The sequence below is a fragment of the Aotus nancymaae genome, unplaced genomic scaffold, assembly GCF_030222135.1.
Source record: "Aotus nancymaae isolate 86718 unplaced genomic scaffold, 86718_ANA_hifiasm-v0.15.2.pri h1tg000057l, whole genome shotgun sequence".
Taxonomy (NCBI): domain Eukaryota; kingdom Metazoa; phylum Chordata; class Mammalia; order Primates; family Aotidae; genus Aotus; species Aotus nancymaae.
Genome location: NW_026988471.1, coordinates 8,809,160 through 8,835,210, shown reverse-complemented (window position 1 = coordinate 8,835,210; position 26,051 = coordinate 8,809,160). Strand labels below are relative to the sequence as shown.

Below are 26,051 nucleotides of genomic sequence, written 5' to 3'. Positions count from 1 at the left end.
AAATGAGCATTGGCTTTATCTTAAAGTCACCAGCTGCATTAACCCTAGAGAGTCAGCCTTTCCTTTAAAGCTTCAAAGCCAGATACTGACCTACTATGAAAGTTCTTGATGGCATCGTCTGATATAAGGCTGTTTCCTCTACATTGAAAATGTGGTAGGTATTTCATGTAGCCACCTTCATTCATCAGTGATGTTAGCTAGATCTTCTGAATAACTTACTGCAACTCCACATTAGTACTTGCAGCTTCACCTTGTACTTTTATGTTCTGGAGTTGGCTTCTTTCAGTCAACCTCATAAACCAACCTCTGCTAGCTTCAGGTTTTCTTATGCAGCTTCCTCACTTCTCTCAGCCTTCATTGAATTAAAGAGAGTTAAGACCTTGCTCAGAATTAGGCTTTTATTTAAGAGAATGTTGTGGCTGGCCTTAGCTTCTAGCCAGATCACTTAAAGTTTTCTTCATATTATCAATAAGTCTATTTTGCTTTCTTATCATTTGGTGTGTTTACTGGGTTAGCACTTTTAATTTCCTTCAAGAACTCTTTCTTTGCATTTGCAACATTGCTCTTCGATACAAGAGGCCCAGCTTTAGCTTTTCTTGGCTTTTGACATGCCTTCCTCACTAAGCTTAATTATTTCCAGCTTTTGAAAGTGAGAGACATGTAACTCATCCTTTCACTTGAATACATAAAGGCCATTGTAGGGTTATTAATTGGTCTAATTTTAATATTTTTGTGTCTCAGGGAATAGGTAACCCAGAGGAGAGGGAAGAGATTGGGAGCACCCCATTGTTGAAGCAGTCAGAGCAGACACAACATATATCAATTATGTTTACTATCTTATGTGGGCATGCATTGTGGCACCCCAAAACAATTACAGTAGTAACATTAACGACCATTGATCACAGATCGCCATAGCAGTTAAAATAATCATTAAAAAGTTGGAAATATTGGGAGAATTACCAAAATGTGCCACTGAGACATGAAGTGAGCACATGCTGGTAGAAATTGGCACTGATAGACTTGCTTGACTTCAATTGGTTAAAAATGACAGCAACAAAATGCAACCACATTATCTGCAAAAGAGCAGTAAAGCAAGAGACGATAAAATGAGATCTGTCTGCTAGGACAGTGGGCTAAAATTGGAATGGTCCTGGGCAGCCTGGTCACATGGTCACTTTATTCCTCCAGCATACTTCATTGTTAAAATTTGGTTGTAGAGGTTTGGAATTTGGTATAGGATTAAATGAAAAGTTTTAACCTTGGGGATGCAAGGACGTAAGGATCTGATTAGGCTTTGCAACTTGAGTTTGACTAATGTCTTCTGTGTGGTGTCCGCTAAATCCCACAGCCTATAGGATCAGTCACATTGGTTATAAGGTTTGCTTCTATCTCTGAAAATTATTACTTCATTCCATAGTTCATTTTTTTAAAAATGAACTTAAAATGGGCACCAGAATGGGGTTGATTCATCACTCTTGGATTCTAAGTCTTAACAATTCTTAATTAGTAACATTTAAAAATCATACAAGGACACTTGGCTGTTTAATGCATTCATTTTATTAATGAAAGAAAATATTTTTGGCCGGATGCAGTGGCTCACACCTGTAATCCCAGCTCTTCGGGAGGCCGAGGCCAGTGGATCACCTGAGGTTGGGAGTTCGAGACCAGCCTGACCAACATGGAGATAACACTGTCTCTACTAAAAATGCAAAATTAGCTGGACATGGTGGCACACGCTGAATCCCAGCTACTTGGAAGGCTGAGGCAGGAGAATTGCTTGAACCCGGGAGGCAGAGGTTGCAGAGGTGGAAGTGAGCTGAGATCATGCCATTGCACTCCAGCCTGAGCAACAAGAGGGAAACTCCATCTCAAAAAATATATAAAAATAATAATAATAATATTTTCGTAGATGAATTGATGATCAACTTGGATTAAGTCTTAGGTGATTCACTGCCTCCTTTGTTAAGGCAACAAATCTTTTATGACATTTAATTCTAACGGGTTTAGTCATACAATGGTAGTTTCTGAGACCAGAGACCTTTAGATCATAATAGTTTCATTACATAGTTACAGATAAAGACACTAAGAAGGTGTGATTTCCTACAAGATTATAGAGCTAACAATAGTATAAAAGTTAGTTCCACAAATGATAATGTAACTTCTAAAAACTCTTATATTCTGATACATAACACAGAGTTACTCTGTCCCTGTTTTGTTTTACTGATTAAATCTCTTGGCCAGGCGCAGTGGCTCACGCCTGTAATCCCAGCATTTTGAGAAACCGAGGCGGGTGGATCACGAGGTCAGGAGTTTGAGACCAACCTGGCCAATATGGTGAAACCCAGTCTTTACTAAAAATACAAAAATTAGCTGGGCGTGGTGGCGGGCACCTGTATTCCCAGCTACTAGGGAGGCTGAGGCAGGAGAATTGCTGGAACCTAAGAGGCGGAGGTTGCAGTGAGCTGAGATTGCGCCACTACACTCGAGCCTGGGTGACAGAGCAAGACTTTGTCTCAAAAAAAAAGAAATCTAATTTAGGCCAGCTGCTGTGGCTCAGGCCAGTAATCCTAGCACTTTGGGAAACAGAAGAGGGCGGATCCCTTGAGGTCAGGAGTTCAAAACCAGCCTGGCCAACATGGTGAAATACTATCTCTACTAAAAATAAACTGAGTGTGGTGGCAAGTGCCTGTAATCCCAGAATTTGGGGAGGCCGAGGGGCCAAAGAATAGCTTGAACTTGGGAGTCAAAGGTTATATATGAGCCGAGATTTCACCACTGCACTTCAGCCTGGGTTGACACAGCAAAACTCAGTCAAAGAAACCTTCAGATTTGGCCTTACCTTTCTTAGAAATGCTTTATTTTATATTCATATGCTGATAAACTGATAATATAGAAATAATGGCTGATACATATGCCCTAAAGTTAGAGATTAAACATGTTAGCACTGTGTTTTTTAATGAATCTCAGTAAACTGTTGAATTGAAATTGAAACTTCTTTGTTTCCTGTTATTTTGCCTATATTTTAAGGCTCTTGATAACAGTTACCTACTGTTTCTTAAACAAACCATTTATATAGATTAGCATAATCTTAATGAGAGACAAGAGTAGCTTATTTAGTCTGTAAAATGGAAATCACTTATAAATGAATTTAGAATTAAAAGATTGATTTGTTGAGTGTTACAGAATTTTACCACTGAAACCAAATAAATTATTTTGGAAAAGTGGTTGAAGTGATAGTAGGATTGTTTAATACAATAGTTAACTTTTAAAAATGATATGGGGTTTTGTTGTTCTTCCGGAAGCCTTTTTTTCCTAAGATACATGGGGGTGGGGGAAAGGAATTGTTACTATTCTAAATTTGCATTAATATTATTTCTTGGCAGTTTCACTTCTTATATTTTTTACAGCTTTTGTGTTAGTCTATTTTATTATTGTTTTCATCCTATTTTTCTAAGGTTAAATGTATTCTGAATTTCTTTAGCATCTTCTAAAGCAGCCTCGATAATAACTTACATTCTTTCCTTTCACTTTCCTTGTTTCTTTGGTCTAGAGTGTTCTAAATTACTAGTTCATCTTGTTATTATGGGTAGTACACTGACCTCTTGAGTTTTCAAATTCTCAGAACACACTACCGTCCATGTTTTCCCCCTCAGTCAAGTAACACTGTCAGCGCCAGAAGGACCCCCAATCTTAAGCCATCAAAACTCCTAAGATAATGAAATTTGCTGAAGAGTTTACAAGGGGGAGCTCCCTGCTTAATTGATAAGAATAATGTACAGAAGAAATTAGTGGGGGAACTTTTAACTATACTCCCTCCTGATGACTTTTTTTGGAGGGGGGCGGGGGAAACGGAGTTTTGCTCTCGTTGCCCAGGAGTGCAATGGCGCAATCTAGGCTCATTGCAACCTCTGCCTCCCAGGTTCAAGCAATTCTTCTGCGTCAGCCTCCCAGGTAGCTGAGATTATCAGTGTGTGCCACTACGCCCTGCCAATTTTGTGTTTTTTGTAGAAATTGTGTTTCACCATGTTGTTCAGGGTGGTCTCGAACTTCTGACCTCAAGTAATCCACCCACCTGGGCCTCCCAAAGTGCTGGGATTACAGACGTGAGCCACCGCTCTTGGCTCTCCCTCCTGTCTTCTTACCAGGTACCAGTACCCTTATTAGGAAAGACTTTCAGGGAGCTGTGTCAGTTTGGGGTTTTTGGTCTCTGATCTGTGTTTTTACAATAATTTTAAAATTCTTACACATTTATAGCCTATATTCTATCTGATATTAATAATATTTGGTATTGATAATACAGATAGAGCCTTGATTATTTGGGTAAGACATGAAGCGGAATCCATTATGTCTTTTAGCTGTGCTAAAGTATACATCTTTACTACTGATAGTATATGGAAAGACAGAATTACTCTGTACCTGTTGTTTCCTTCACAGAGAGCTAGTGGCATCTGACAATCAACCATGATACCTGGCTGAAACTCCAGGATGGAAGTCATGCCCAAGTCCCTTTATAAAAGCCCAACAATATAAATCCTACATAATGGCTATATGCAAACTAGTAGTCAAAGTCAATAATTTTAGAAAGGAAAGGTTTTGGTTAGCTCCTAAGTGGCTGTGTTGTAATGAATGCAGTAGCTGTTCGGCAGCTTTCTGAATCCTTGGAAGGCCCTTGGTCCACAAGTCCTTGTGAACACCCACACATCTAGCATGAGAGACTAGTGCTAGAATGGAAATTTCTCTGTCCCCTGCTCTTACACATCTACCACATTTAACAGAGCACTAGATGAGTAGCTTACCAGAGCTGGCACCTTTTTGGAGATCCTCTGGAATTTCATTGTAACTGACTGATTCACTTGGAGGAACAGGAAAAGTGAGAGGCATCTTATTTTACGTTAGAGTTCCTTGGTGTGGGTACAGGCAGAGGTGGTATTTCTCTCAGTATGAGTACTGTGTTTGCCTTCTTTGATACTACTTCTCAGAATCCCTTCATTTAAAGATAGCAATGACTCAGTCAGTTTGAGATCTAGAACTTTTTTGTGACTATCTCACTATTACCTCCTGTTCCCTCCCTCTACCACCACCCTAATTTAGTTTTTAAATTGAAAGTCATCCATAATATGTAAAAATGGTAATAGAGGAAAATATTAAAGTAATAAAAGTTTTTTAAGATTTGAGTGTCTCAGTTTTTTTTTTTCTTGAGACGGAGTCTTGTTCTGTCACCCAGACTGGAGTGCAGTGGCGTAATCTCTGCTCAGTGCAACCTCCAGCCTCCTAGGTCCAAGCAGTTCTCTGCCTCAGCCTCCCAAGTACCTGGAGATTACAGGCGCCCGCCACCGCGCCCAGCTAATTTTTTTGTATTTTTAGTAGAGATGGGGTTTTACCATCTAGGCCAGCCTGGTCTTGAACTCTGACCTCATGATCCATCCCCATTAGCCTCCCAAAGTGCTGAGATTACAGGCATGAGCTACTGCGCCCGACCTCAGTTTAATAACTAACTATTAAAATTATATTGGTGATGTTGAACACAATACTTAAAATCTGATTTGTCCGTTCTTTTTATAGTTAAGAGTGTAATGATGCTGGAGCAGCACTTGTCACAGTTGCCTTTAGTTTGAGTATGCCCTTAATGACCTCTGTTGCCACACTCCTGTCTCAGCAACTTTCCAACTTGAGCCACAATTTTGATATTCATCAATTTTATAATGTATAAACTTCTGGGACTTCAACACTTAATTTTATACTAATTTTGTGTGTGTGTGTGTGAACTTCCTCTGGCCTCAGACCTTTAAATACATTAAAATAATTAAAATCTTTTTTAAATTAAAGGACTTTAAATATTTTCCTGGTTTTTTGTTGTTGTTGTTGTTGTTTTGTTTTTTGTTTTTTTTCTTTTTAGAGACAGGATTTCTTTCGCTCTGTCTCCCAGGCTGGAATGCAGTAGCACGATCATGGCTTACTGCACCCTCTACCCTCTAGGCTTAAGCCATCCTTTTGCCTTAGCCTCTCAAGTTGCTGGGATTACAAGTGTGTGCCACCACACCTGGCTAATTTTTTAAAAATTGTTTGTAGCGACAGGGTCCCACTATGTTGCCCAGGCTGGTCTCAAACTTCTGGGCTCTCAAGCAATCCTCTTGCCTCCACCTCTCACTTCCCAGAGTGCTGGGATTATAGACATGAACCATCACACTTGGCCTCTGTTTATTTTCTTTAAAAATAACTTATGGGCCAGAAGCAGTGACTCATGCCTGTATTCCCAGCACTTTGGGAGGCTGAGGTGGGCGGGTAACCTGAGGTCAGGAGACGATACCAGCCTGGCCAGCATAGTGAAACCCCATCTCTACTAAAACGACAAAAATTAGCTGGGTGTGGCGGTGTGCGCCTGTAGTCCCACCTGCTCAGGAGGCTGAGGCAGGAGAATCGCTTGAGCCTGGGAGGTGGAGATTGCAGTGAACCAAGAACACAACACTGCACTCTAGCCTGGGCAACAAAGTAAGGCTTTTTCTTAGAAAAAAAAAAGAAAGAAAAGAAGGCAGTGGTGACGCAATTCTGTCCACGTTGCAGGGGCTGGGCCGTGGCTGAAGTTGCCGCGGCCGCCGCGTCATATGGCACAGTCAAAGCCTAAAGGCTAGAGCCGGAGCTGCCGCGCCAGTCGCCTAGCAGGTCCTCTACCAGCTAATTCCTGTCCCGGAGCTTCATCGGCACAGCGGCCAGCGAGACGTTCCAGCCTCCCTGTTTCTTCCTCCGCTTTCTCTTCCCTCTGGTTTAGTTTGCTGGGAGTGCAAAACGAGAAAGCACGGGGCCGCCCCAAACTCCTTTTGCTTCTGCCCATCGCAAGTGCCACTACTGCCATGGGCCTCACTATCTCCTCCCTTTTCTCCCGCCTCTTTGGCAAGAAGCAGATGCTCATTTTGATGGTTGGATTGGATGCTACTGGCAAGACAACCATTCTGTATAATATAACTGAAGTTAGGGGAGATAGTCACCACCAATTCTACCACTGGTTTTAACGTGGAAACAGTGGAATATAAGAACATTTGTTTCATAGTATGGGCTGTTGGTGGTCAAGATAGAATTAGGCCTCTCTGGAAGCATTACTCCCAGAATACCCAGGGTCTTATTTTTGTGGTAGATAGCAATGATCGTGAAAGAATTCAGGAAGTAGCAGATGAGCTGCAGAAAATGTTTCTGGTAGATGAGTTGAGAGATGCAGTGCTGCTGCTTTTTGCAAACAAACAGGATTTGCCAAATGCTATGGCCATCGGTGAAATGACAGATAAACTAGGTCTTCAGTCTCTTCGTAACAGAACATGGTATGTTCAAGCCACTTGTGCAATACAAGGAACTGGTCTGTATGAAGGACTTGACTGGCTGTCAAATGAGCTTTCAAAACGTTAAACGAAACTGGATAACTAACCAAGGACATGTTTGCTAAAATTGGTCTAGGCTTGTTACAACAAAATTAGTTTGTATCTTGGTTATTAAACAGTATCTGGGACTGGTTTGGGCAGAACTTATTTTGTTGTCGATTATTGTTTACCAAGTATAATGTTGCTATTTAGCAATGTTACTGGTTTTAAAAAAAATTCTCCTTGGGGAAAAAGTATCCTCTTTTAATTTTACTTCCCATAAGCCTAAATGCCTGGACATAGCTATTGTGAAACCTTTAAATAAATCTGTTTTGAGTGTTTTTTGAGCCCCAGGGAAAAAAAGAAAGAAAGAAAAAGAAAAGAAATACATATATGGATGCAATGATTGCATTTTGTTAAACCACTTTTAATCAGATAAACAACAAGAAAGGTCTTGGTTAGAACCGTGTTTTCTAAACATTTGTATTTTAAATCTATAAACAGCCTTCTTTTTCTTTAGCATTTATGTGAATTTGAATCAGTCTTGTTGGTATCATAGATTGTATTTTTATATAATATTAGTTGATTATATTTGTGGTTATTTTTCCAAAATGTAAAAAGGATCCTCTCTCTTCCTTGCTTTAAAACATTCACTAGTTTCACTTTTCCTAGAGCAGTGCTTTTCAAACTGTGTACCTAGGTTGATACTAGCTAACATTTACTGAGCACTTAATATGTGACACTATTCCAGACTTTGACATCTGTTACTGGTTTTATTCTCAAAACAAACCAATGATGAAGTAGGTATTAGTATCTTAACATTTATATGAGAATTTCATTCTGCTTTGTAATACTTAATATAAAAAGTTTTTAAATGAATGATCTAGCATCAAGAAAAATTGAATCTAAGAAGATTTCTATTATATTTGTTTTTTGTGACTTTTTATATTCCAAGGCATACCCTGTACCTCTAGAAGTGAAAATTTCTTTGTATGAAATTAACGATAAAAGACATACTCAAGAACTCACCTAAGTTTTTTTTAAAAATTAGATTTAGTAGACCTAAAATTATTCTATTAAATTGCTGTGCGAGTTTTTAAACCTTTTACTCTCAATTCCTGTATTTGCCTTGCTTTAGATGGACACTTGACTGCAGTGGACACTGAGTAACACTGTTCTCCCTTGTACTTGATATCTTAAACATTTTCTTTCCCCTCCCTAAAATGAGTGCACATCCCTGTTTTGTGCTTGTTGCATTTCTACTTTGCCTTCTTGACACCTCAAATACTCTTTCCCTGGGAAGCCTGTCTAACTGGAGGCCATCTCCAGCAGAGCCATATACTCCCTCTCTGTGCTTCCATAGCACCATATTCACCTCTCTCTTAATGCTTGGTGTGTAGTTGGTATACTTATAGACTCTGAGCTTCTTGAGGGCAGGGACCTGATTTTAAGTCTTCTCTATATCCATTATAGTCAAATACCTGGCACCTAGCAGTATGAGTAAATGTTTGTTGAATGGATGAGAGAACAGACAGTGTCTTTTAAATTACAATGTGTGGTGTAATTTAGTCTTACCATTAGAAACTATAGACTACATCATCATTTAAAGCCTCCCAGAGTGACAATCTAACCTGTGCCGTAAGAACATGCTTCAAGTCCAGGCTGATATGGTATAGTATTACTGTAGTAGTTAATGATTGAAATGCCTGAAAGGCAGAAGTTTGATCGTTTAATGATAATGTGCAGCAGGCAGAAGTTTAGTGCCTAATGTTCCGATGTCTTATTTATTTCAGGAGTTGTTGGATAAATACTTAATAGCCAATGCAACTAATCCAGAGAGTAAGGTCTTCTATCTGAAAATGAAGGGTGATTACTTCCGGTACCTTGCTGAAGTTGCATGTGGTGATGATCGAAAACGTAAGTATATTTGTTATATGGGCAAAACTAAAATACAAAAAAGGGGGATTAAACAGGCCACTATGACAATATATGTAGTCTTCAGGCTCTTTGTGATTTAAAAATAATTGAACATATATCAAGAAAATTAGTATTATCTTACATTCTCAAAAATGAAAATTGGGTTCTAAATTTACATCATGTGCCCTTTAAATAAAAGACTCATCTATGAACTTTAGTTATAATTGTACATGGTATTACTTAAAACAGGCATAATCTTTTATGCTTTACAATTTTGGTTCACTGTGCTCTTTCCGTCATCTTTCCGCGCCGCCACAATAGTCCACATGAATGTCCTGGCTGATGCTCTCAAGAGCATCAACAATACCAAAAAGAGGCAAACACCGGGTACTTATTAGGCCATGCTCCAAAGTCATCATCCGGTTTCTCACTCTGATGATGAAGCATGGTTACATTGGCAAATTTGAAATCATTGATGATCACAGAGCTGGGAAAATTGTCGTGAACCTCACAGGCAGGCTAAAGAAGTCTGGAGTGATCAGCCCTAGATTTGATGTGCAACTCAAAGATCTAGAGAAATGGCAGAATAATCTACTTCATCCTGCCAGTTTGGTTTCATTTTTAGCTCCAGAGATTTTTGTGTAAACTTTGAGTCATTCTGCATTTCACATGGCCTTTTTGTAATTATGCCTTAAAATGCAGATAACTGAAATTACATAGAGAACATGGAAATAGGATGTTGTGCTTTTTCTGTTTGTCATATTAATTCATTATCGTCCATTTTAAGGAGTCATAACATTGACTGCTAATTACATATAATCAAATTTTTTAGGAGAAGAGGTGACATGTGTGTGTTATTGCTGGTGTATAACTTATTCCAACTTCACAGTAAGTTTGAATGACCCATATGGTTAGGTTTTACTTGAGAAGGTTGAATACACAGGAATTGTTGATTAATCAAGTAGTAGTCATAAAAATAGATTTTAGTATTAAATGTCTATTTTGTTTTTACCTAAACTATTGTAAAAAACACATGGATATGGGAAAAAGTGATCAAATTGCCTAACTTGATAATAAAAAAGTGAAGTGAATTTATTTGCAGTGAGTGTCTCCTGGGATGCTGGTAGCGGAGTATAAGATCCTATTAAATTCTGTGCATGTGCTTGCTACCAAATTTGTCAAGTTCTAGGTAGTAGAAGTATCACTTAATTCCTTATTTTTTCCAGAAAGTTTGTTATTTTGTTTTTTGCTGTCCTAAATATCAGTGTAACTGAATATATAAAGAGAAGTTGTACCTTGAGAAACTGTTGTACCTTGCTATAACAAAATCTGTATACTAAACTTATTCTGTTACTGATGTATAATTTCTATTGCTATGAAGATAAGCAGAATTGGACATGATACTGGCGCGGAACTGAACATTTAAGTATCAGAAAGCCAAAGAGAAGTCTTTGGGAGATTGAGACATAGCCGCAGCTTTAACCTGATTTAACTCTTAGGAGCTCATTGGCACTTTCAGGTATCACATGTAGTCCCATGTACATTCTCATAGTCTGGGATTTGTAGATAGGCTGTCTTTATAGCCTAACTGCTGAGACACTTTGTTACTTACTACTATTCTAGTGCTTCCTAATTTGCCAGGCTGCAAATAATAATAATTATTATTATTATTCTTGCATGCAGTCTATACCATTCAGGATTAGATCAATAAATGTGCCATTTCAGAGGAAGGAAAATGCACATATTCAGGTCATAAAGAGTTAGCTTAATTCTCTTACATCAGTATCTCTAAAGCTGTAATAGGCCAGTGCCCTCATACAGAAAACTACCCTTTTCAAAATATGGGTACAATCAGATTAGTGTTGGTAATAACTGAACATTTTTTGAAGGGAGAGTAACATTTTAATTAGGCCAGTAATCAAACTCGGGTTGGAGCAGATTTTGTCCTGTGTATTGAAACTTCTATATTGCCTTTCAAATAATACATCTTGATACTAAGAGTCAGTATTTCTCCAAATTAGAAAAATAGAGATTTTGGTGGTGATGATCTTTGTAAACTTTATATTATTTAGGGGAAGTGTATTCCAGTCAAATTATTATTATTATTATTATTATTATTATTATTATTATTATTTTTGAGTTTGAGTTATGCTTTCGTTGCTTAAGCTAGAGTGCAATGGTTCGATCTTGACTGACTGCAACCTCCGCCTCCCAGGTTCAAGCGATTCTGGTGCCTCTGCCTTCCTAGTGGCTGGGATTACAGGCATGCACCACCAAACCCAGCTAATTTTTGTATTACTAGTAGAGACGGGGTTTCTCCATATTGGTCAGACTGGTCTCAAACTACTGACCTCAGGTGATCCACCCGTCTCGGCCTCCCAAAATGCTGGGATTACGGGTGTGAGCCACTGCGCCTGGCCCAGTCAAATTATTTTAATTACTGCATTTCCAAGTAATAGAATTAAAAGATATAAAAGAATAAAATAGTTTGTAGCCTGGGGATGGAAAAAATCCGATTTACTGTAATATCTCATGATTTTTTTAAAATTAAGCTGATTAGATGTAAGCAACATTCTGAACTGGTTCTTTGTTTGTTTGAGACAAACTCTGTTACTAAGGTTGGGAGTGCAACAGCATGATATGGTCTCTCTGCAGCTTCGACCTCGTGGGCTTAAGGGATCCTCCCACCTCAGCCTCCCAAGTAGCTGGAACTACAGGCATGCACCACTATGCCTAGCTTGTTTTTTTCTTCTTCTTCTTTTTAATTTTTCATAGAGACAGGGATAAGGTCTTCCTATGTTGCCCAGGCTGGTCTTGAACTCTTGGGTTCGGTTGATCCCGCCCCAGGGTTACAGGCATGAGTCACTACACCTGGCCATAAACTAGTTCTCAAATACCCAGTACATAATTTTTTTTTTTTTTTTTTTTAAGACAGAGTGTTCTTCTATCGCCCAGGCTGGAGTGCAGTGGTGCAATCTTGGCCTCCCGGGTTCAAGTGATTCTCATGCCTCAGCCTGTTGAGTAGCTGGGATTACAGGTGCCTGCCCATCATGCCCGACTAATTTTTGTATTTTTAGTAGAGATGGGGTTTTGCCATACTTGCCAGGCTGGTCTCGAACTCCTGATCTCAGGTGATCCGTTCACCTCAGCCTCCCAAAGTGCTGGGATTACAGTCGTGAGCCACGACACCCAGCCACAATAATGTTTTTTTGTTAGCTACCATGATTTTAAAAGAGCCATACAAAGTCTTGGTTCTACCAAAGAGCTCATAGCATATGTTCAGGTTGTTAATGTACTTTGTACTGGATCATTATTGTCAGTATTGCACTTTTAATTTTTTTTTCTCTTCACAGAAACGATAGATAATTCCCAAGGAGCTTACCAAGAGGCATTTGATATAAGCAAGAAGGAGATGCAACCCACACATCCAATCCGCCTGGGGCTTGCTCTTAACTTTTCTGTATTTTACTATGAGATTCTTAATAACCCAGAGCTTGCCTGCACGCTGGCTAAAACGGTAAGATGTGTGTCCAGGAAATACCCACTTTAGCTACAGTTGTTTGAGATACCAGGTATGTTAATTTACAGGTATTTTACTTGGCTACCAAGGGATGATTTCTACTGTATTTATTTTGAAATCTCTTTCTTACCATCAAGATCACCAACTTCTGTCCCTGACACCTTATTCTACCCTAACTGTGATTATAAGCAGTAATGTCTGTCTACAGAGCATACTGAGCAGAATAATCAAAGAAGGATAAATGATGTTAAGAAGGAAACATAAAAGATTGGAAAGTAATGCCTTCCAAGTTTGGTCACTAGAATAGCTGTGCATTAGCTGCATTCCTCAAAGTGGCTCAAAATGAGAGAGTGAAGAGGAGCCTGTACAGATAAATACTACTTCTTATTGGAAAGAAGTATATTAATCATTGCTGCTGTTCTGTTTGTCCTGTGAAAGAATGAAGACATGCTTGTTTACATAAATGTATAGTGTATAGTTTTATAAAAGTCCAGTCATACTCGTAAGTTCTTAAACTGAGTGTGAGAGAATGGTTCTGTTGAGTTTGTTGATATTAGAACATAAGGTGGGTGTTCACCTATTTTTACAAAATGGTTTGTAATTGTAGAATAACCAGTTTTTGTCAATGCACATATTTTACCATGGATATTAATATTTATCAGGCTTTTGATGAGGCCATTGCTGAACTTGATACACTGAATGAAGACTCATACAAAGACAGCACTCTCATCATGCAGTTGCTTAGAGACAACCTAACAGTGAGTTGTTTACTTTTTAGATTTTATTTCCTTTTCAGAAACAAAAGTATTTATATTTTATTTTGGACTTCATGTATTTTAGGACAGATACATAAGAGCTGAAAATATGACATACATGTTAGTATTTTGTGTGGGACCAGCACTATTTTGTAGGCAGGTTTTCAAGTTGAATAGGCATTTTATCAAACTGTCCTGAGAAGGTACTAACATTATAGGAACTCAATATTACTATTTTATTGGGATGAAGATATTGATAAATTATATTAGTATAGAGACCTTATAAAGTTTCAGTATTTTTGGGCAAATTAGCTGTAGCCAATTAGGGACTATCTAGATATCTAGGCTTTCTAAAAATCACATGAAGCACCTTGTTCTAATAAAAGTGTACTTTGTGAATTGTGCATAATGTTCTACAAGCATTTAGGGAGTAAACCTGTACCTAAATTTTGTTATTCCTTCTCTGCTTCTAGGCTACAGTGTCTGTTTTGTTTGTCTTTTTCTCCCCGCTTCTTGATAGGCAGTTGATAAAGTAATCAAGAAAAAGTACAGCTTAAGCTTTACTCTTAACATTTTTTGTAGGTTCAAATAAATTTGATAGGTAAAATCTTAGACTTCACAGAAGGTAAAAGAAGGGAATATATCGTTTAATATAAATCTGTTCTTCCCAGCCCCCTAGTTTGGTTTATCTTTTACTAGATAGCTTTATCTTTAACTAGATAGGGTTTTTGTTTTTTATAAATAGCACCATGTCTATTCAGTTTTGCTGAACAGGGGAATTATGAATCCACTGAAAGGGAAATGAAGACCCTGCATTTCTCGCCATGAGAATTCCCTGTGGTTGTTAGGGGACAATGGAAGATGATCAGCAAATAGCTAGTTCTGCAGAGGAAGAGCAAAGTAGGCAGTTCTGTACCTCTTCCCAGATATGCTTTGGAGCTAACTATCTTTTAAATGGTTTTGTTTGTTTTGTTTTCTCTCTTATGGAGGCAGTTCTTCAGAGGATTTTGTTTTGTTTGTTTTTATTTTCGTATCTTTATAATAACCTTATTTTAGTATCTTTATAATAACCTTATTTTAGTATTCTTCGTCATAACCTAAGGATTATGTAAGATTCTAGCTTTTCTGAAATTGACACTAATATCTTGGTGTTGGTCTAATATAGTGTAATTTTGAACTAATAATAGTCAGTAAATACTGACTTCTTCACTTCAACTTTCCATCCTAAAATTAGACAGATCCCTGAAGATCGACTTAGTTTTAACATTCTACCTAATTCAAGAACCCTGTCTATACATGCACACATTGCTTCCCTGTAGCTTCCGTCACCCACTTCTACTTAATTCTTGGAGCAACACAAAATAACACAACACTGCTTTTGCTTTAGTTTAGCCCTTCACACACTTGAAAATTGTTAACTGTGATTGTGGCTTTTGCCTCTCTGTGAAAATGTTTTAGTTTATTAATCAAAATTTAATACTGCAGTAGTACTTTCAAGAAGAGCATTGAGCTGCTGGGAATAGAGACAGCATTAAATTCTAAGACTGTCACTTTGTTTATTATGAAAGTAGAGTGCCTCTTTTTAAAAGTTACTTTTTTTTTTGAGACAGGATCTCACATGATCTCTTCTTACGATTCTTCACCTAGGCTAGAGTGCAGTGTCGGAGTCATGGCCCACTGCAGCCTTAACCTCCTGATTTCAAGCAGTCCTCCTGCCTCAGCCTCCCGAGTAGTTAGGACTCTAGGCACACACCACCCCATACCTGGCCAATTTTGTTTTTGAAATGTTTTGTAGAGATGGGGTCTTGCTGTGTTGTCCAGGCTGGTGTTGAACTCCTGGCCTCATGTGATCTTCTCTCCTCAGCCTCCCTATGTGCTAGGATTACAGGCGTGAGCCACTGTGCCTGGCCAAGTGTTTTTTAAATAAAAAGGAAGCTATAAAACCATGCTTCAGTGGTATATGTGTGTATGTCATTTTGTAATTGCATAGTGAAAGGTCTGCAGTGATGTACTTTGGGAAGGTGATGGTCTGGGGTTTTGAGAGAGAACTTCCAGTCTTAGTCAAGATCTCCATTGTTTGAGGAGTTTACTACTCTTGTTATTTTTGATATAACAATAGTACTTGTTATAATTGCCCTATCTAGAAATAGTAATAGTAACTTAATTTGATTCTTCTTTTTCTAGCTTTGGACATCAGACAGTGCAGGAGAAGAATGTGATGCAGCAGAAGGGGCTGAAAACTAAATCCATACAGGGTGTCATCCTCTTTCCTTCAAGAAACCTTTTTACACATCTCCATTCCTTATTCCACTTGGATTTCCTATAGCAAAGAAACCCATTCATGTGTATGGAATCAACTGTTTATAGTCTTTTCACACTGCAGCTTTGGGAAAACTTCATTCCTTGATTTGTGTTTGTCTTGGCCTTCCTGGTGTGCAGTTACTGCTGTAGAAAAGTATTAATAGCTTCATTTCATATAAACATAAGTAACTTCCAGACACTTATGTAGAGGACTAAAAATGTATTTGGTATTTAAGTAATCTGAACCAGTTCTGCAAGTGACTGTGTTTTGTATTACTGTGAAGATATGAAAATGTAGTTAATTAAAATTTGAAGAGTGTTCCACATAACTTCTTAATTTCTACATTCCCTCCCTTACTCTTTTGGGGGTTTCCTTCAATAAGCAACTTTTCCATGCTCTTAATGTATTCCTTTTTAGTAGGAATCCAGAAGTATTAGACTGAATGGAAAAGCACTTGCCGTTTCTGGCTAGGGGTAACAAATTGAAATGCCTCCTGTGTCACATAAGGAGGTCATGTATATCTGTGGCAACAGGGAGTTTCCTTATTCACTCTTTATTTGCTGCTGTTTAAGTTGACAACCTCCCTTCCCAATAAAAATTCACTTACACCTCCTGCCTTTGTAGTTCTGGTATTCACTTTACTATGTAATAGAAGTAGCATGTTGCTGCCAGAATACAAGCATTGCTTTTGGCAAATTAAAGTGCATGTCATTTCTTAATCCACTAGAAAGGGGAAATAAAGTACACAAGTCCAAGTCTAAAACTTTAGTACTTTTCCATGCAGATTTGTGCACATGTGAGAGGGTGTCCAGTTTGTCTAGTGATTGTTATTTAGAGAGTTGGACCACTATTGTGTGTTGCTAATCATTGACTGTAGTCCCAAAAAAGCCTTGTGAAAACGTTATGCCCTATGTAACAGCAGAGTAACATAAAATAAAATTACGTTTTATAAACCATTTACTATGGCTTTGTAACAATTGCATACCCATATTTTAAGGGACAGGTGAATTTACTACTTTCTAAAGTTTATTGATACTTCCCTTTTATGTAAAATGTAGTAGTGATGCCTATATTTCTGCATTGTGCATTGTGACACACTTGTCTAGGGATGCCTGGAAATGTATAAAATTGGACTGCATTTCTTAGAGTGTTTTACTATAGATCAGTCTCATGGGCCATCTCTTCTTCAGATGTAAATGATATCTGGTTAAGTGTTATATGGAATAAAGTGGACATTTTAAAACTAGCAAAGTTAATTATGTCATTCTGAGTGCCTTGGCTGTTACTAGAATTGTGCTTCAGTGGATATTCAAAAGGAATGTAAGAGTTCACATATAGATACTCCTCAACTTAACAGTGGGGCTACATTCTGATAAACCCATCGTAGGTTGAAAATACTAAGACAAGGCTGGGCACAGTGCCTTACTCCTGTAATCCCAGCACTTTGGGAGGCCAAGGCAGGCAGGTCACTGGAGGTTAGGAGTTCGACACTCACCTGAGCAACATGGTGAAACCCGTCTTTACTAAAGCTACAAAAATTAACCAGGTGTGGTAGCACACGCCTGTAATCTCAGCTACTTGGGAGGCTGAGGCAGGAGAATCGCTTGAACCTGGGAGGTGGGGGTTGCAATGACCCAGGATCACGCCATTGTACTCCAGCCTGGGCAACAGAAGCAAAACTCTGTCTCAAAAAAAGAAAATACTAAGTCAAAAATGCATTGAATACCCCTAACCTAATGAACATTATATAGCTTAGCCTATTCTATGTTAAATGTGCCCAGAACACTTAACCTACAATTGGGCAAAATCAAAGAACATGAAGCCTGTTTTACAATGAAGTGGTGGATATCTCATGTAATTTGTTGAATACTAAAAATGAAAAACATTGATTGTATATGCTTTCTACTGAATGCCTGTCACTTTTGCACCATTGTAAAGTCAAACAGTCTTAAATTGGGGACTGTCTATACTTCTGTTTGTAAACATTCAATCATATTAGTTCAAAATAATTTTGGTTTTATAGTATCACAATGGCTATTTTATTTTACTAACCGACCTCAGGTTAGTAAAATAACTGAGACTCAATGACTTGAACTGATAAGTCAGAATCTGAAAAAAGAAAGAAAGCTATGTAGGCTTCTTCTTTATCCTGTAATGTGAATATGAAACAAGGCTTCATTTATATTTTTTTGTTTGTTTGTTTGTTTTGTTTGAGACGGTGTTTCACTCTGTTGCCCAGGCTGGAGTGCAGTGGCACGATCTCGGCTCACTGCAACCCCTGCTTCCCGGGTTCAAGCGATTTTCCTGCCTCAGCCTCCCAAGTAGCTGGGATTACACTTTGGCTAATTTTTTGTATTTTTAGTAGAGACAGAATTTCACCATATTGGCCAGGCTGGTCTTGAATTTGTGACCTCAGGTGATCCACCTGCCTCAGTCTCCCAAAATCCTGGGATTACAGGCCTGTGCCTGGCCTATACTCGCCTTCTAAAGGGAACTGAAAAGGCAGAATTCAATAGGACTTTGGTACCCCAAAATTTAAATCAGGACACTACTTTTTAAAGAAGAATATTAGTAAAAATAACATTTTGAATTGGATACAAGTGATCATGTCTTAAGACGAGTAAAATGGTATGTGCTGAGTACGTTATCAAAGTAGCTTTAAGGAACAGATTATTCGGCAAGGTGTGGTGGCTGACGCCTGTAATTGCAGCACTTTGGGAGGCTGAGGTCGGTGGATCATGAGGTAAGGAGTTCAAGACCAGCCTGGCCAAGATGGTAAAAACCCCATCTCTACTAAAAATACAAAAAATTACCCGGTAGTGGTGGCGAGCGCCTGTAATCCCAGCTACTCAGGAGCCTGAGGCAGGGAATTGCTTGAACCCGGGAGGTGAAGGTGGCAGTGAGCGGAGATCACACCACTGTACTCCAGCCTGGGCGATGACAGAGTGAGACTCCATCAAAAAAAAAAAAAGATTAGCTGTGTTCAATGGCTCACACCTGTAATCCCAGCACTTTGGGAGACTGAGGCAGGTGAACCACTTGAGGTCAGAAGGTCAAGACCAACCTGGCCAACATGGTGAAACCCTGTCTCTATCAAGAATATAGAAAAACAGGCAGGGTGCAGTGGCTTACGCCTGTAACCCAGCACTTTGGGAGGCTGAGGTGGATGGATCACGAGGTCAAGAGTTTTTGAGACCAGCCTGGCCAACATGGTGAAACCCTGGTGTCTAGTAAAAATACAAAAATTACCCAGGCATGATGGTATGTACCTGTAATCCCAACTACTTGGGAGGCTGAGACAGGAGGAGAATTGCTTGAACCAGGGAGGTTGAAGTTGCAGTGAACCAAGATTGCGCCAGTGCACTCCAGCCTGGGTCATAGAGCAAGCCTCCATCTTAGGGAAAAAATAGAAAAAATTAGCTGGGTGTGGTAGTGCACCTGTAATCTCAGCTACTCAGGAGGCTGAGGCAGGAGAATCACTTGAACCTGGGGACAGAGGTTGCAGTGAGCTGAGATGCCACTGTACTCCAGCCTGGGTGACAGCAAGACTCTGTCTCAAAAGATAAATATATATAAAAATTAGCCAGGTGTGGTGGCACAAGGCTGTAATCTCAGCTACTTGGGAGGCTGAGGCAGGAGAGTCGCTTGAAACTGGGAGACCAAGGTTGCAGTGAGCCAATATCATGCCACTACTGCAGCCTGGGTGACAGAGTAAGACTCTCTGTCTCAAAAAAAAAAAAAAAAAAAAACATTATTCTCAACATTTAGTCCCAACTTGAAATGTTTCCTTTAAAAGAACTCTGCATCTTTTTTTTTTTTTTTTTTTGAGACAGTGTCTCACTCTGTCACCAGGTGCCAGGCTGGAGTGCAGTGGCGCACCTCCACCTCCCGGGTTCAAGCAGTTGTCCTGCCTCAGCCTCCCAAGTAGCTGGGACTACAGGCACATGCCACCACACCCAGCTAATTTTTGTATTTTTAGTAGAGACGGGGTTTCACCATGTTGGCCAGGATGGTCTCAATCTCTTGACCTCGTGATCCACCCACCTCGGCCTCCCAAAGTGCTGGGATTACAGGCGTGAACCACTGCGACCAGCCAGATCTCTGCATCTTTAAAAGCATGCTCAGCCTGTGGTATCTCCTTTGACTCTGCTTTTGGGCTTCCTTGCCCTAGAGGAAGAGGACTTAGAACACTGCTAAGAACTCAGTAGGAGAGAGGACGCCTTTCCTGGGAAAAGAGTGTAAGTAAAGTATTGGGGTTGGGGGAGGATTTAAGTCTATGTTTGAGCTTTGTCCTTACCTTTTTAAATTACTTTCTGAGATCAGAAATTTTAAATGCACCTATTTTGTAGTTAGAACTTACTTGGCAGTCTTGTTTAAAATGGCATTTACATAGTAAGTTTAAGTTGCATTCTAACACTATCCAAGTACAATCAGAGACTTTTATTTCAACATGTTTGTACATTTCAGCTGTGATTTGTTGATCTTGGGTTGGCGAAGATCAGTAAGTTTTCTTTTGACACGGTAGGATATACTCACGCCTTGTAGCTTAAATGTGTATCAGTAGAGACTTTTTTAAAATGATGAAAAAAATTAGGAAGGCCATTTAAAGAGGCATAAAAACTACAACTTAAGAGTAAAATAATTTGAGATTAGACTTTTGGTCACTTATTTTGAAATGGGCTAATTTTTAGGAATTGAGTCAGTCATTCAGAAATAATTAGGCCTATTACAGGAACAGATGTGATTTTTTGTCCAACGATGAGTCTCATTGTAGGTTCCTGTCATTAGATGTATTTTAAAAGTGACAACTTGATCATTCTTTATGGTTTAGGAAGACTTTCACTTTAAACTGATGAAGGCAATTTTTCATGTTTGTTTGCTTTTTTTTGAGATGGAGTTTCGCTCTGGTTGCTGAGGCTGGAGTGCAATGGTGTGAACTTGGCTCACTGCAACCTCTGCCTCGGAGTTCAAGCGATTTCCCTGCTTCAGCCTCCTGAGTAGTTGGGATTACAGGTGCACGCCACCACACCTGATTAGTGTTTGTATTTTTAGTAGAGAGAGGGTTTCGCCACATTGGTCAGGCTGGTCTCAAACTCCTGACCTCAGGTGATCTGTCCATCTCAGCCTCCCAAAGTGCTGAGATTACAGGTGTGAGCCACTGCGCCCCGCTGCAATTTTACGTTTTATTCTGCTTACATCTCTATCACCCTCCCACATAGAATTTGTATTTGGTAAGCTTTGCCATCTATGGAATTAATGTTATTTAGCTTAAGAGTTTATGTATAGCAGCCGGGTGCAGTGGCTCATGCCTGCAATCCCAGCACTTTGGGAGGCTGAGGCAGGTGAGTCATGAGGTCAGGAGATCGAGATTATTCTGACTACCACAGTGAAACCCTGTCTCTACTAAAAATACAAAAAATTAGCCGGGTGTGGTGGCACACGTCTGTAGTCCCAGGTACTCGGGAGGCTGAGGCAGAAGAGTCACTTGAACTTGGGAGGCAGAGGTTGCAGTGAACCGAGACCACACCACTGCAGTCCAGCCTGGGTGACAGAATGAGACTTGCAAAAAAAAAAAAAGTTTACGTATATTGTGTATTGTCAGTGCTGTATAATCACGTTTCAGTCAAAGAAGGACTGCATATACAACAGTGATTTTTACTGTATCTTCTTTGTTTAGCTATGTTTAGCAAATACTTAGTGTTGTGTGTTAAAATTGCCTACAGTATTTAGTACAGTAACATGCTGTACGTGTTTGTAGGCCAGGAACTTAGCTATACTGCATAGCCGAAGTGTGTAGTAGGCTCTACCATGTACTGTGGAAGTACATTCTACGATATTTCCACAACGATGAAGTCGCCTAACGAGGCATTTTTCAGAACGTATTCCTGTTAAGTGATATGACTGTATAGATGTGAAGATCATCATTATGAAATCCACTTTGAGACAAACTTGCCAATTTACTCCTTAACCCACACTTCACTTTAAAGTGGCTATGCTGGCCAAGAACTGTGGCTTATGCCTGTAAGCCAGCACTTCAGGAGGCTGAGGTGGGTGGACTGCTTGAGCACAGGAGTTTGAGACCAGCCAGGCAACATGGCAAAACCCTGTCTCTACAAAAAATAAAAATTAGCTGGGCATGGTGGTGCACACCTGTAGTCCTAGCTATTCAGGGGGCTGAGGTGGGAGGATTGCTTGAGCCTGAAAGGTTGAGGCTGCAGTGAGCATTGATTGCGCCACTGCACCCCAGCCTGAGCAACAGAATGATACTATGTCTCAAAAAATAAAATGGTGCCTGGCATGGTGGCTCATGCCTGTAATCCCAGCATTTTTGGAGGCTGAGGCAGGCAGATCACAATGTCAGGAGTTGAGACCATCCTGGCCAACCCGTCTCTACTAAAATGCAAAAAATTAGCTGGGCATTGTGGTGTGTGCCTGTAGTCCTAGCTACTCCAGAGGCTGAGGCAGGGGAATCACTCGAACCTGGGAGGCAGTGAGCTGAGATCATGCTACTGCACTCCAGCCTGATGACAGAGCAAGACTCTGTCTCAAAAAAAATAATAAAAAATAAATAAAATGGCTATGCCAGCTAGGTGCAGTGGTATGACCCTGTCGTCCCAGCTACCAGGCACGCTGAGGTAGGAAGATCGCTTGAGCCCAGGACTGTGAGGCTGTGGTGCTTGATGATCATGCCTGTGAATAGCCACTGCACTCCAGCTTGAGTGACACAGAGAGACCCTGTCTCTTTCAGAAGAAAAAAAAGGCTATGCCCTCAGAGCTAATGGTTTAAATGGGGCAAGTAATAATACCCAGGAGGAAGTGCTGGAGACTGCCCCTAAAATTATAACCCCTCGGCATGTTTATACAGCCTTTTAAATGTAGCTAGAAGGAACCAACATTTATTGAAGTCATTCTGGTACCTGGTCACGTACTATGCACATTCATATTTAATCCTGTCAAGTGCCCTTAAGTGATAGAACATCTGATAAGAAAAAAATGAAATTATTTGCCCAAAGTTATGTATGTGGGCCTTGTGCTGTGGTTTATGCCTATAATCCCAGCACTTTGGGATGCTAAGGCAGGTGGATCTTTTGAGCCTGGGAGTTTGAGACCAGTGGGCAACGTGGCAAAATCCTGCCTCTACAAGAAAACTAGCCAGGCATGGTGATGCACGCCTGAAGTGCCAGCTACTTGCCAGGCTGAGGTGGGAGAATCACCTGAGCCCGGGGGATCAAGGCTGCAATGAGCCATGATTGCACCACTGCAGTCTAGCCCCAGTGATAGTGAGGCCCCGTCCTAAAACAAAAAACATTTATGTATGTGTCTATTAAGTAGCCAACTAGATTTTGAACTCAAGGTACCATACCAAGTTCATTTCTGTGCCACTGTTATGTGCTGTGAGCGCTTCACCTTCCTTACTATGGCAAGTAAATAATGCTGTTTATCCTCTTTTTTTTCCTAGCATATTTGGAGATGGCTTTTGTTTTTCTTTTCTTTGACTTTCCCCTTCGTCTGTCATTTTGCCCTTTGAGGAAAACCTTGAAAGGAGGAATGTTAGGACCTGGTGGGCCTAACTTCCATCTTATGATTATAGAAATGAGCCCAAAGATGCAGGTGTGGAAACTCAAAGAGATTTTAAAAAAAATGAAAAAAAAATGAAGAAATGAGCCCAAAGAGACCACAGATTTGCCCAAAGTCCTAGCAACTAGCTAGGGTTTGCCCTGAAACTAGATAAGAATCAGAGGCAAATAACTCCAAATCTCAATCTCTACTGGCCAAATTAAAAAGAATTCTCAATGAAAATTATTTTTATTTCTCCTTGCCACTCAGAAAATGAAGGCTTTAGTTCATATTTATCTAGTAAGGTTTTTTTTTTTTTTTTTTTAAGGCATGAGCCCTTATTACTTTCTGAAAGTAAGGAAATAAGCATTTATCATCCAGCATTGCTTGTCACATTTATTTTATATGCTTTACACTGAAGGCCCTTATATAATCAATGTTATTTGCATGCTCAATGCTATAATACAGTGGAAGGGCCATCAGCCAGGGTCTCGGACCAAGCTTCCCACTCACTGGCAAGCTACATGGAATCTTGGGCCAGCATCTTAACTCCTTAATAGGCACATTTTTTAGGCATATTCACAAATACAACTCAGTTTCATAACAAAGTTTTACAGAAGGTTTCTCCTGGTTTCTGGAGGGGGAAACGGAGGCACAGAACTTAGTGACATGACCTAGGACTTGGGCTTCATAGCCAAGTAGTGGTGCCAGGATTTGAACCTGGCCAGTCCTACTTCAAAGTTGGTACTCTTAGCAACTGTGTTATGTTGCCTTTTTTTTTTTCTTTTGAGATTAAAGCAATAGTAGTAGATCAGTGCTTTTTAAAACTCTAGTCATGACCAGCTGGTAACAGAGACTTAATTGTGACAGCCAACTTTTTTTAATAGAAGGGAAAATATGTAGCATGTTATAAGAGTAATAATACTTTGTGAAACCAATTTCAGTTTATACATGTATGAAAAGTGGGTTGTGATATAAAATTGATTTCAAGTAAGTTTGAAAGCCATTTCCTATGGATGATCTTAAAGGTTTCTGCAATCCATGTCCTAGGACTGTAAGTTGGTTATAATTTTATTGTGAATAATTGCCGAAGTTTTTTTCATGATGGTATTGTTGAGTCTCTTGTACCTACAGCATTGTGACCATTTCTACATTAGAATGTGCTGGGCCATGAGTATCCGTTAATGCCTTTTAGAAGAAAAGGGAGACTTCCACTTTTGAGAGTGATATTTTCATTACACATTGCTGATTGAGTTATGCAGAGATTAGCTTTTTTATCTGTTCTTTGTCCTCAGACACTGTTTCTGCATCATCTCATAGCCTGGACCTCCACAGAAGCCATGGTGGAGTTAGGATTTATTCAGTTAGCAAAGAGACTAATAAGGACTTTCTTGGGATACGAATTATTTGAAACTGGGTTGAGCCCTAAGTAAAAATCAGGCAATACAATAGGCCTTACTGCTCTAGGCTCCTAAATTCTTTTGAGCTGTAACAGTTTTTTCAGGAATATCTGGGGTTCTTACTCAAATGCTTTTCAAAAGAGTTGTTTAATTATTGTAATTTTAGCTAAAGACTTCAGGAATTTTCTTGCTGATTTGACATGTGGAATTGCATACTGTAGACTGGCAATGCTAGGCTGTGGCAAGCTGGCTTAGTTCATTGTATTTGGGTGTTTGCTCTTGCTATGACATGGGCTACTGAGGGTAGTAGCTGCCACTGCTAGCTAGGCTACTTAGGATGCCCTGTCATGGTTACTTTTTTTAATAGTAGAAACTTGCCCATGTGAAAGAATTACACATTTTTCTTTCTGTGACAGCTTATACTTGAGGATGTATACATAACAATGTTGAAAACTAGAAAAAGTGTCGGGCACTGTGGCTCACGCCTGTAATCCCAGCACTTTGGGAGGCCGAGGTGAGCAGATCACTTGAAATTAGGAGTTCGAGACAAGCCTGGCCAACATGGTGAAACCCCGTCTCTACTAAAAAAGTACAAAAATTAGCCAGGTGTGGTAGCGGGCACCTATAATCTTAGCTACTTGGGTGGCTGAGACAGGAGAACCTCTTGAACCTGAGAGGCGGTGGTTGCAGTGAGCCAAGATTGCACCATTACACTCCAGCCTGGACAAGAGTGACACTCCATCTCAAAAAAAGAAAAGAAAACTAGAAGAAGTTTAAGGCCAACTGAGATTTAACTTCCAGTATAGCCTGGTTTTCTTTCTACTATCAGGTGTAGAGGAGTTAAAGCACTTAATTAGGCTTGGGTTAACCTTAACTTTTCTGTGGATGTGTGTACTGGAAGCTGGTGTTCAATGCGAATATCTCTGCCACTCCGTTATCTTGTGGACTCTACCCTCCACCATCTTATGGGAATAGCTCAGGTCCTTTAGTCCTTGAAGGAAGCCACACTATTTGTTTCTCACTTTCTGCTGACATTACTGGGTTTTGTACCCATCTAAAATTTTTTCTGAGAGCTCCTTCTCCATTCTAGCCCCATGAGTCTTTAAATAAGGCTCTGTGTTTCAGCCATGCCATTCTTCTTGTTAGGTGGTGCTTGCTGTTTGCTTTTTGCTTTTTGCTTTTTTGGTAGAGAGAAGGTCTCACTATGTTGTCCAGGGTGGTCGTGAACTCCTGGCCTTAAGCAGACTTGTCACC

The 26,051-nt window shown here is 39.7% G+C and overlaps 1 protein-coding gene and 1 pseudogene across 1 annotated transcript in view; both read left to right on the top strand.

The window, feature by feature from the left end:
• Positions 1-16,796, top strand: part of YWHAQ (tyrosine 3-monooxygenase/tryptophan 5-monooxygenase activation protein theta) — a 46,029-nt gene extending 29,233 nt beyond the window's left edge. Inside the window, exons 3-6 of the mRNA XM_012438808.3 lie at positions 9,140-9,263; positions 12,617-12,780; positions 13,446-13,541; positions 15,723-16,796. Coding sequence (XP_012294231.1) covers positions 9,140-9,263; positions 12,617-12,780; positions 13,446-13,541; positions 15,723-15,782 — 444 coding nt within the window. The 3' untranslated portion in view covers positions 15,783-16,796. The remainder of the gene's footprint in view (positions 1-9,139; positions 9,264-12,616; positions 12,781-13,445; positions 13,542-15,722) is intronic.
• LOC105707763 (ADP-ribosylation factor 4-like) lies at positions 6,815-7,719 on the top strand (annotated as a pseudogene).
• Positions 16,797-26,051: the final 9,255 nt, after the last annotated feature.